Genomic DNA, 12341 nt, shown 5'->3' with positions numbered 1-12341 from the left:
TGTTTTCATTGAGGGCCACGTTGCAGTTTTGGCTGCCCTCAGACGGCCGACCACTTGTAACATTAATAAAAGTGTATAAGGATTGGCCGCATGATATTGTCACACGATTACCTATGCATTTGATTAGCATATGCCCATTGGCAGAAAGATAACCGCGCTGCTGGACTGCTTGTATCGGAGCGCTTATATCAGAGATTTAGGATTTTACAAGCAATCCCATACTTGTTTTCAATATCAATATCAGGTCAGGGCACCCCTAATTACTGACATGCTTGCTTTGCAGTGAGCATATTTGTATTAATGTATATTCAGTGGGGATTTAACAGTGCGTAGCCCTCATTTCAGTACAGAGGCGTACGGAAGTCCCATGGAGCTATGATTCTTCACACAACGCTGCGCAGAATTAATGAGCAGCCAACAGGCAACCGCTTTAACCCTTTATGGGGCAAGTGACCATATTTGACCACTTGAGCACAAGTTGTAAAATGGCCTTCGCACCCTTCACAATGTAATTCTCACCCAGCCAAGCAACATGCGTTACAAAGTGTTACATTGCAGCATTTGACCCATCAGCAGAGTTCTGAAGCACAACAATCTTCCCTTATCTTTGTCAGCAAAAAAAAAAAAGCAGCGAGATTTACTTCTAGGTGGTGGTATTCAAAGTAATAATGGTCAGTTGACAACAGTTACATATTTTACAGTTGAGGATGATGTTGTTTGCGTTGGATAACTAACCCTAAAATTAGGGAAATTGCGCATCGAAAACTCAAAATGAATGAACAAAGTTATTTTCTCTACAAATTAAACAATACATTATTTGTTTTATGACATTATAAACATGTTCCCCGTCCCACCTGTCCCTGACCCTCCAAAGTTACATCCCTGACTGGCTCATTCACCGTGGTAACGTTGAATGAATCGCCTTTAGCGGCAGCTTGTTCACACATGACGCCAAAAAACACTTCCTGTCCCTTAGTTGTTATTGCGTGTGTGACAATTTGGTGCACCCTTACTACAAAACCCAAAACCAGTGAAGTTGGCACGTTGTGTAATTCGTAAATAAAAACAGAATACAATGATTTGCAAATCCTTTTCAACCTATATTTCATTGAATAGACTGCAAAGACAAGATATTTAATGTTCGAACTGAGAAACTTTTTTTTTTTTTGCAAATAATCATTAACTTAGAATTTAATGGCAGCAACACATTGCTAAAAAGTTGGCACACGGGCATTTTTACCACTGTGTTACATGGCCTTTCCTTTTAACAACACTCAGAACTGAGGAGACCAATTTTTTAAGCTTTTCAGGTGGAATTCTCTTCTATTCTTGATTGATATACAGCTTAATTTGTTCAACAGTTGTTCTCCGTTGTCGTATTTTAGGCTTCATATTGCGCCACACATTTTCAATGGGAGACGGGTCTAGACTACAGGCAGACCAGTCTAGTACCCACACTCTTTTACTATGAAGCCACGCTGTTGTAACACGTGGCTTGGCATTGTCTTGCTGAAATAATCAGGGGCGTCCATGATAACGATGCTTGAATGGCAACATATGTTGCTACAAAACCTGTATGTACCTTTCAGGATTAATGGTGCCTTCACAGATATGAAAGTTACCCATGCCTTGGGCACTAATACACCCCCATACCATCACAGATACTGGCTTTTGAACAATGCGCCTATAACAGTACGGATGGTTCTTTTCCTCTTTGTTCCAGAGGACACGACATCCACAGTTTCAAAAAACAATTTGAAATGTGGACTCGTCAGACCACAAAACACTTTTCCACTTTGCATCAGTCCATCTTAGATGATCTCGGCCCAGCGAAGCCGGCGGCGTTTCTGGGTGTTGTTGATAAATGACTTTCGCTTTGCATAGTAGAGTTTTAACTTGCACTTACAGATGTAACGACTAACTGTAGTTACTGACAGTGGTTTTCTGAAGTGTTCCTGAACCCATGTGGTGATATCCTTTACACACTGCTGTCGCTTTTTGATGCAGTACCGCCTGAGGGGTCGAAAGTCATGGCCTTGCCGCTTTCGTGCAGTGATTTCTGCAGTTTGTCTGAACCTTTTTATGATATTACGGAACGTAGATGGTGAAATCCCTAAATTCCTTGCAATAGCTCGTTGAGAAATGTTGTTCTCAAACTGTTCGACATTTTGCTTACGCATTTGTTCACAAAGTGGTGACCCTCGCCCCATCCTTGTTTTGTTAATGACTGAGCATTTCATGGAAGCTGTTTTATACCTAATCATGGCACCCACCTGTTCCCAATTAGCCTGTTCACCTGTGGTATGTTCCAAATAAGTGTTTGATGAGCATTCCTCAACTTTCTCTCAGTCTTTTTTGCAACTTGTGCCAGCTTTTTTGAAACATGTTACAGGCAATTACAAGTGAGATAATATTTGCAAAAAATAACAAAGTTTACCAGTTCGAACGTTAAGTATCTTGTCTTTGCAGTCTATTCAATTGAATATAGATTAAAAAGTATTTGCAAATCATTGTATTCTGTTTTTATTTACGATTTACACAACGTGCCAACTTCACTGGTTTTGGGTTTTGTTGTATGTCTCCAAACATGGAAATAGAAAACATGTCTTCCTCACAGTGTCCCAAGAGGATTTATTCACTGTTTAGTTGTCTCCAACATCTCGGAGCAGAATGGCTCACTCCCACGAGTTTGCTGTGTGCGGTTATTGAGTTAACATGACCTTCTCATGACCTCAAATATTTCCCTTCTTCAGGACCTTCAGAGGAAGTTGCATGACTAAGTCCAGAGTCTAACCCCCATTCAACAGATGACAAGGACCAGACATTGCCCTATTATTAATTGGGTACATTTTTATATAATAATCAAGATGCGTAATTTTCATTGATGAAATGCTTTAACTCTGGATATACAGTACACACAATGTTAACTGGCACAAATTAACCAAACTGTAGTCTTTAGGTTATCTTTCTATCAACTCTCTGAAGAGCAAGCTGTCTTTTGTAGCGGCGTCACATTTCAACAGACACTGTGGTGAGAAGGCATGGCTCCCAGAGGCCTGTGAGGGTGTTGACTTGGAAGAGCAGTCGTTTGTGGAAACAAGTCATGCTTTTGTGTTTGATACTTTTCCAGCTCAGTATCACACGCGCACGCACGCACACACACACACACACACACACACACACACACACACACACACACACACACACACACACACAGCTTCAGGAAATACCAAAGTATTAGATACAGACTGCAAAAAGAGTTTGAACAATCGGAAGACTATATGACTGGCTGAACGTCATCTTTGTTGTCCACCATAGTGAGCATGGTGGGAGGAACATAGAACTAGTTAAATGACGTAGGGCAGGGGTGCCCACACTTTTTCTGCAGGCGAGCTACTTTTCAATTGACCAAGTCGAGGGGATCTACCTCATTCATATATTTCATACTGTATATCCATCCATTTTCTACCGCTTGTCCCTTTTGGTGTCGCGGGGGGTGCTTGAGCCTATCTCAGCTGCATTGGGGCGGAAGGCGGTGTACACCCTGGACAAGTCGCCACCTCATCGCAGAGAGACAGACAACATTCACACTCACATTCACATATATAATTTATATTTATTTATTTATGAAAGATACTTCCTGTCGGTCATTTTTTCTTAATAATGAGGTGGCAGCAGCCAGCGGCATCTCACAAGACCCTCGGGTGCCATGAATGTCAATCAAGTGACGAAAGTGACGTCTTGGTGAAGATTGATGATCGCTAATTTTTAGGTGTATTTTTTTTTATGCCTGGCTGGCGATTGACTGACACACCCTCCGCGATCCACCGGTAGCTCGCGATTGACGTAATGGGCACCCCTGACATAGGCCTGATTTACTAAGATTCAAATAAAACATACTAAACAGCATGTGCAAAAAATAGAATAGCGTGTATTACCAGTGGGTGTGTTGTGTGTGATCTACTAAGATTGCGTGTGCTTTATTTAAATGAGGATTTTGCGTGCATACGGTGCTTTTACCATAGAGACACTTGATCATGTTTCACACATTCGTGTTATCATGCTCCGAGTCCTACCTGTGTGCGATGTGTTGAGCCGGCAGCACACATCTATAATCTAGAACACCTTTTCTGAATCACAATCTAGACAACAGAAACATATGCACGTTGACACTTATTGACATTATTAGTGCGTCTGGAATGACTCAAACACAAGAAAATGCACAATGAAAGACGCCTTTTCATGTAGGAGATATAGTAATATATTTCCTAAACTAACTACATAAAAAAATATATACATAAAAACGTATCAATTGAATTCATCTTACAGTTTTTCCCAATTGCTAACACACAAAAATGACATCCGTAGCACAATTATTTTAACTGACACACAGAGAGCCAAACCACTTCTCAAGTCTCCAAAAGTCCAACACATTTTCTACTTTACACACATTTTGCAATTCAAATCGGCACTTTTTAAATGAACTGAACACAGTTCTTTGCTTAAGACACAACAATATCAATCAATCAATCAATCATTTGTCATTTACTTATATAGCCCTAAATCACAAGTGTCTCAAAGGGCTGCACAAGCCACAACGACATCCTCGGCTCAGATCCCACATCAGGGCAAGAAAAAATTCAACCCAATGGGATGACATTGAGAAACCTTGGAGGGGAATTTGACAATTTTGTATGCAGTTTTGGTTGCAGTGCTTCATTTTGTAGGCTATAGGAGGTATTTTGTGAATGGTGTTAAGTATTTTTGATAAAACCACACTAGTTTGCAAAATTGTGTTTTATCAAATTGTAATCAGCCCCATAAGTCATCCAGCAGCATTACAATTATAAAAATAAATATCTAAATAGACAATATGTCTAATATTTTTTATTTCTGAACATCCAAAATGTTGATGCACATACGTAGGACAGAGAGTACTCACCTTAAGTATGTGACTATTCAATAGATGATAACAAACACCACTGCCTTCTGGATCCCTTCTTCATTCTTGACCTCATCTTATTTGTTGCTATAAAATTTCCAATGAGACTTTTCCATTACCAACAGTTACCCAATAAATGATGAGTTGGATACTTGGGATTTAGATCATGTTGGAAGATATCCATCCTTTACCTCTTGGCCATCTGCTGCATTACTTATGCTTCAACCCCCTTCCCATGCATTCTCCACTGTGTATAAGCTCGCAGCTGTTCCACACGTCAAACTGTTGTCAAAGAGCCAAGGTCTGAGCTACCCCAAACATTTTAGTTGGCTTAAATGGTCAACGGCAGACAATCTTTCTCAAATATTTTCACTTGTTTATTACTTTTTGACAGCTTTTTGGAGAGAAAAAACATTCCATTGGTTACATGTTTAGATGAGTTAATGTAAAAAAAACTGAAGCAACTTTTGGATTTTGAACTGGACATATAAACTGCATGAAAGTCTTTCTTAGATCAAAATACATGCATGGTCGTTTCAATTTATAGATCAATATGTAACAATTCCAGATAGGGCAAACCTTTACAGTAAAGGGCAAGTAAGCATCAAAGACTTGCATCTATGTGAACACCACACACCTCACTATCGACTTGAAGAGATCCTATTATGCAAAAACAACTTTTCTTACATGTTGGTACCTGTTTTTGCGTATTTAGGATCCCCATAAGTGTCAAAATTTTAAGATAAGCCATGGAAGCATGGCGGAGATATTTATAAAAGAATCTTGCCTTCTTTCAAACTTTCTCTAATCGACCGATTTGGAAATTGAGACTTTAGTGAAACATTTTGTCTTATGGTAGATTTACCAGCTAAAATCAAAGATGTAAAAAAGAATAAATGATCATATATATATATTTTAGCTTAATTGCAATCACATTTAGTTAATCACATTATATTTTCATATACATTGATGAGCAGTTGTTTGATGACGCTGCTTTATCACCCACCATTATCTTTAAAATGGTTCTATACCTTTTCCGCTATTGTTTGCTAACTTAACCAAGTTTATGGTCACTTTTCTGTGTTGCAGCTGCCTCTCTCCAAGTAATTTATTTGGTGTGTGTGAGTGAAAGGAAGAAAAGCTTTAATTCACCTGGGGAGAAGTTGTTAATCCCTGGGCCCTAAATATAAGATTATTTATCTTTTTCAGTCTTCAAGAGAAACAATACGTACAGTATGTTTGAGTCAATATGGTACTAATTGCTTTCATGTTTTGAAAAATATCAACATGGCCGCTGCATTGTGCATATTTCTGTATATGAAAAGACAAGAAAAAAAATAGTGTTTTAATGCAGAATGCATTAAGCATAAATAAACGTATAGGCTTAAATTACAGTGCAGTATACAAACTACATAGTATTACAAAATGTGAAATTAAAATAGAAAAGCATGCAATAAGTCTGAATAGAGGTTCTTTCTTTGTCAACAGAATGCAAGCAACAGCTATGACACAATTATTTGGTCAGTGCTCGTTTGACAGATGAATGTATGTCGTTGGTCTCTCAACAGGTTTGTGCGAAAGGATTTTTCCTCAGCGAGCAAAACAAATGCTTGCCATGTAACTGCAAAGGCCATGCAACTCACTGTGAGGACATCACTGGCATCTGTAAGGTAAGTTTATCTTACAAAAAAGCGGGTTGCACAGTGACAGTAAGGTGCACTTGTGTTTTCTTGGGGATATTGTTGATTTCATTGTTTATTTTTGCTAAATTTGACCGTTAAACTTCAGAGTCAAATTAGTTTTATGCAAAACACATTTGTGGTTATCTGATCTGGATATTTCATTTCTAGTCTACATTAAAGTGTTTCATTTAGAGCAGATCTGGGTAAATTAAGGCCCGAAGGCCGTATGCGGCTAGTTAAGCTTTTCAATCTGGCCCACCGGACATTCCCAAATCATTTGTTTAGATCTTTAAGATGGAAACTGTAGCTGCCATTATGATGTGCAGTGATGTTTTCAATTGACCGTAAGTCTTGAACTATACAAAGTATTTCAGTGGTTGGAATCTGCGCTTTTTTATGGTAATCTAGGTCACAGCAGCTCAGACGAGGCACCAAGCAGTGTGCTCGTGGTTTGTTTCCAGAGCGGCCAGCCTGAAATGCTAGTGTCAGGGACAGACGCGGAAGAAGATTTTTACAACAAAGTTCTAAAGCTTAGTGATATATCAGATTGTAGGTGTTTTTTTTTTCTTTTGCGTTCATATTTCGCTGTCTTTGTTGCATTTTTGTTGTGTTTCGCTTGATTGTTAAATACGTCGATTGAGAGGGGTTGTGACGTTCATATGTTGTCAATATTCAGTGTTTTGTCGTTCATAGTTAATATTGTAAATCCCACATTCTTTATTTTCATGTACATTCTGGGTGTCTTTCAGTAAAAAAAATTAAAATTCCATTCTGTTTTTTAAGGCGGTCTGTCATAACGTTTTTAGCATTCAGTCAGACATTATTGTGAGGTTTTGTATTAGTGTTCCTAAAAATAGATATACGGGCCCCCAGACACATTTTTCCGCTAAATTTGGCCTCCGAGTCAAAATAATTGCCCAGGCCTGTTTAAAGCCTGAGAATCATAGCTTGGCCTCGTGGGTTCTCTCCGAGTACTCCGGCTTTCTCCCACCTCCAAAGACATGCACCTGGGGATAGGTTGATTGGCAACATTAAATTGATCCTAGTGTGTGAATGTGAATGTTGTCTATCTGTGTTGGCCCTGCGATGAGGTGGCGACTTGTCAAGGGTGTACCCCGCCTTCTGCCTGACTGCAGCTGGGATAGGCTCCAGCACCCCCCGCGACCTCGAGAGGGAGAAGCGGTAGAAAAAGGATGGATCTCTGTCTGAAGAACACAGATCACACAGTTTCAAAGGAAACCTACATGGTCATCAAGACACATTTTGATTTTAGCTGTGAATAATGCTAATTTAATGACCTTTCTCTCGTTCAGAATTGCAAAGATCACAGCACTGGTGATTTCTGTGAAATGTGTGAAGACGGCTACATGCTGGCACAGAGTCCTGCTGGACGCCATAGCTGCCAACCCTGCGCCTGCCCTCTCTCTGTGCCCTCAAACAAGTATGCCTGTCTGTTCTTCTTCTTCAACCGGAAAGTTACGTCTTTGCAAGCAAAATGTCAAATCTCTCTTTTGTTTCGCCAGTTTCGCAGTGCATTGTAACAGACGTGGTGACGTTCAACGGTGCAAATGCAAAGAGGGCTATGCTGGACACATCTGTGAGAGGTGAATTGTTAGAGTTCTAATTGTTAGAAATCCCACTGTTTATATTATACATGCTTCAGTGATGAGAGTATTTGGCAAGCACCGTTTCGTCCTACTAATTTCAGCGATCCTTGAACTAATTGTAGTTTGTTTACATTACGGCTTGGCGATATGGCCTTTTTTTAATATCTCGATATTTTTAGGCCATATCACGATACACGATATATATCACGATATTTTGCCTTAGCCTTGAATGAACACTTGATACATACAATCACAGCAGTATGATGATTCTATGTGTCTACATTAAAACATTCTTGTTCATACTGCATTATCATTATCATTTTAAACTTTCAGCAGAGAGGGAAATCACAACTAAGTCAATTTAGCAAAACTGTATTTATTAAACAGTTACCGGTATTAAGCAGGACATTCATGTCATTTCCAAAACAGAAAGTGCAAGATTGTCAGAGACATTTTAAAACAAGCTATAAGTGCACTTTTGTGAATGATGTCACTAAGATGACATTTCAAAACAACACTAAATTAAAGTGCACTTTTTGTACAGAACGCCACTACAATAGTTTAAAACAAATAAAGCACACTTTTGTGCATGATGACACACAAGATATTTCAATAAGTGTTACATAAAAATGAGCTGCATATCAAATAGTATATGTCCTACGGTGTTGATGTGGAAATAGTTGCTTCGGCATTTAGTTGGTGTGGCACCGAACGGAGATGTTGACATGTAAAGACATATTCCCGCTTGAAGCCAAACCACCGTCAGACGATGGACCCGTGCTGTTTTTCTTGGGAATTAATTATTCCTCCATTTGTTACCAGATTCACACCTTATTTCTCTCGTATTACCACTCAAACCACACCGTTAGCTGTTAGCATCACAGCTAGCATTACCATGTCGCTACCTGTCTGCTCCGCGGGAGCATGTGGCGTTGCTCACGTGACAGTATGTGACGTATGTAAGAAGGTGCGCTTGTTTTAAGTCTCTGTGAGAAGGAGAGACAGGAAAGAATGAGAAACGCATGCAGTTTAATGCCCCGCACCTAAAAGCAACTGCATAAGAACATATACTCGAATATCACGATATAGTCATTTTCTATATCACACAGAGACAAACCCGCGATATATCGAGTATATCAATATATCGCCCAGCCCTAGTTTACATGGACAACTTTTTCCGATGCTGCCACAGAAAGATGTGTTTTATGCCACTCCTTTGTCTCATTTTGTACACCAAAACTTTTATGCTGTGCGTGACTGCACAAAGATGAGCTTTGTTGATGTTATTGATTTGCTGGGGTGTTTTCAGGCATATTTAGTCAATCCATGACTGCAAGCTAATTGATGCTAACATGCTACTTAGGCTAGCTGTATGTACATATTGCATCATTATGCCTCATTTGTAGATATATTTGAGCTCATTTAATGTCCTTTACTTATGTCCTCTGTGTATTTAATTTGTATTTGCATGTCTCATGACACATTATCTCTATGTAATATTGGCTGCATTTCAGATAGTTGTTTGTGTGTCATGTTGTTCCAGACCACAGCAAACGTTACCCAGCTTGCAAAGATTGTAATTAATCCATTAGAAGAAGACAGCCTGCCGTTTCCTTTAACTTGGACACACACATCTATACCTTTGGTCATTCTGAGCCAGTAATTTCCAGGAGTTAACTCATCCTGTGAGAATCCTCTATTTTACTAATGATTTCCAATGTTGCAAAAATGTGTAGAATAAAAATGTAAATACTACATTTCTGTCAACAAAGATTTGCGTCAGCCTTTGGTAGTTGGCTAATATAGCTAATATTGACACTTACATCATGTGTTGCCTTCATTATAACACTTATGTAAGGTTTTTAATTTTTTTGCGGCTCCAGACAGATTTTGATTTTTTATTTTTGGTCCAATGTGGCTCTTTCAACATTTTGGGCCTAGATGAATTAATAAACATCCTCACAAATATGAATATGAAGCATCACATGCATTGGCGAAAAGAGTCGATTTTGTGTCCTTGGTTCGATATTTTAAATTGTTGAAATCAAATGTTGGCAAAGCCTGAATGACCACCTCTGTGTGTCGCCAAGTTGGCATTTTGCATATCAAGTTCACTCTTGATATATCTCATCTTCGCTGCGAAAAAGGGGAAAACGCCAGGTTTTTGTGCGTAAGCAATGTTGTTACAGAAACCCGTTAGTTTGAATGTCCGAGTCAGTGAAATAACACTTCAATATAAAGCAGTCAACATATTTTCTTTTTAACTGTTTCCCACAAACAAGAAAAAAAAATCTCAATGTTTTTGAGGCAGTGGTCGACTTGGATAATACCGTATGAGAAAAAAAAAATAGAATGAACCATGATTGGTGTTTCCATGAAATGACACAGGCAGTATTTTGTTGCATTCCATTTTTAAACAAGTGTCAAACTAAGAGTATGTCCACACAATGTTTTAAAAAAATAAAAATAAAACACACAAACCTACGGTCGTGGTCAAAAGTTTACATACACATGTAAAGAACATAATCTCATGTCTGTCTTAAGTTTCCAATCATTTCTACAACTCTTATTTTTTTTGTGATAGCGTGATTGGAGCACATACTTGTTTGTCACAAAAAACATTCATGAAGTTTGGTTCTTTTATGTATTTATTATGGGTCGACTGAATTTGTGTTTCATCTGAGCACAGAACTTTCCTAAAGAAGGTCTTATCTCCGTCCATGTGATGTCAGATGAAACAAAAATTTAGCTGTTTGGCCACAATACCCAGCAATATGTTTGGAGGAGAAAAGGTGAGGCCTTTAATCCCAGGAATACCATGCCTACCGTCAAGCATGGTGGTGGTAGTATTATGCTCTGGGCCTGTTTTGCTGCCAATGGAACTGGTGCTTTACAGAGAGTAAATGGGACAATGAAAAAGGAGGATTACCTCTCAATTCTTCAGGGCAACCTAAAATCATCAGCCCGGAGGTTGGGTCTTAGGCGCAGTTGGGTGTTCCAAATGATCCCAAACACACATCAAAAGTGGTAAAGGAATGGCTAAATCAGGCTAGAATTAAGGTTTTAGAATGGCCTTCCCAAAGTCTGGACTTAAATGTGTGGACAATGCTGAAGAAACAAGTCCATGTCAGAAAACCAACACTGGTGAACTGCACCAATTTTGTCAAGAGGAGTGGTCAAAAATTCAAACCAGAATCTTGCCAGAAGCTTGTGGATGGCTACCAAAAGCGCCTTATTGCAGTGAAACTTGCCAAGGGACATGTAACCAAATATTAACATTGCTGTATGTATCCTTTTTGACCCAGCAGATTTGGTCACATTTTCAGTAGACACATAATAAATTCATAAAAGAACCAAACTTCATGAATATTTTTTGTGACCAACAAGTATGTGCTCCAACCACTCTATCACAAAAAAATAAGAATTGTAGAAATGATTGGAAACTCAAGACAGCCATGACATTATGTTCTTTACAAGTGTATGTAAACTTTTGACCACGACTGTGGGTGTTTGTCCTTAAAAAACTGATCCGCATTACCATATTGATAAGCAGTGTTGTTATAAAGCATAACCAAGTCAGCTGTGGTTAATTTTTTCATGCAAACATGTGCATGATAGCCAGTGAATGTGGATAGACATGGTACCTAATTGTTAAGGTTTTGAAAATAACACATAATCCAAAATACATTGTTATTCATTCAGGTGTGCACCAGGGTACTATGGCATGCCGATGACAATTGGTGGTTCCTGCAAGCGATGTGACTGTAATGACAATTCTGACCCAAACCTGATCTTCAACTGGTGCCACAATGTGACCGGCCACTGCCAGCACTGCTGGGGCAACACTGCTGGGCCCAACTGTGAGAGGTGTGCTCAAGGCTTCTACGGTGATGCCATCGGCGCCAAGAATTGCAGAGGTGGGGGGACACATGAATGAGAAACACAATGATCTGTGAGTTACCGTGTTCCAGCAATAGGCCTGAACTTGAATTGAAAGCGACCGGGCATTATCTTAGCCCAAGTCGACCAGAGGTTGTATGTTTACATTGAAGCTGGCCTATGAATAGGTTTGCACATTTAAAGGAAATATCCTTTGTGACATGAATAGGT

At 39.2% G+C, this 12341-nt stretch overlaps 1 protein-coding gene across 2 annotated transcripts in view; it reads left to right on the top strand.

Annotated features, from left to right (window-relative positions):
* The window catches only part of lama4 (laminin, alpha 4), an 81756-nt gene that overhangs the window by 10278 nt on the left and 59137 nt on the right, over nt 1–12341 (top strand). For both annotated transcript variants that reach the window (XM_061929016.2, XM_061929017.1), the window contains exons 2-5: nt 6511–6612; nt 7938–8065; nt 8148–8228; nt 11934–12148. In XM_061929016.2, the coding sequence (XP_061785000.1) occupies nt 6511–6612; nt 7938–8065; nt 8148–8228; nt 11934–12148 (526 nt within the window). The remainder of the gene's footprint in view (nt 1–6510; nt 6613–7937; nt 8066–8147; nt 8229–11933; nt 12149–12341) is intronic.

This window comes from Nerophis lumbriciformis, linkage group LG34 (genome assembly GCF_033978685.3).
Source record: "Nerophis lumbriciformis linkage group LG34, RoL_Nlum_v2.1, whole genome shotgun sequence".
NCBI classification, from domain to species: Eukaryota; Metazoa; Chordata; class Actinopteri; order Syngnathiformes; family Syngnathidae; genus Nerophis; species Nerophis lumbriciformis.
Note: the sequence above shows the minus strand (reverse complement) of the source record. Positions and strands in the feature narration are given on the sequence as shown.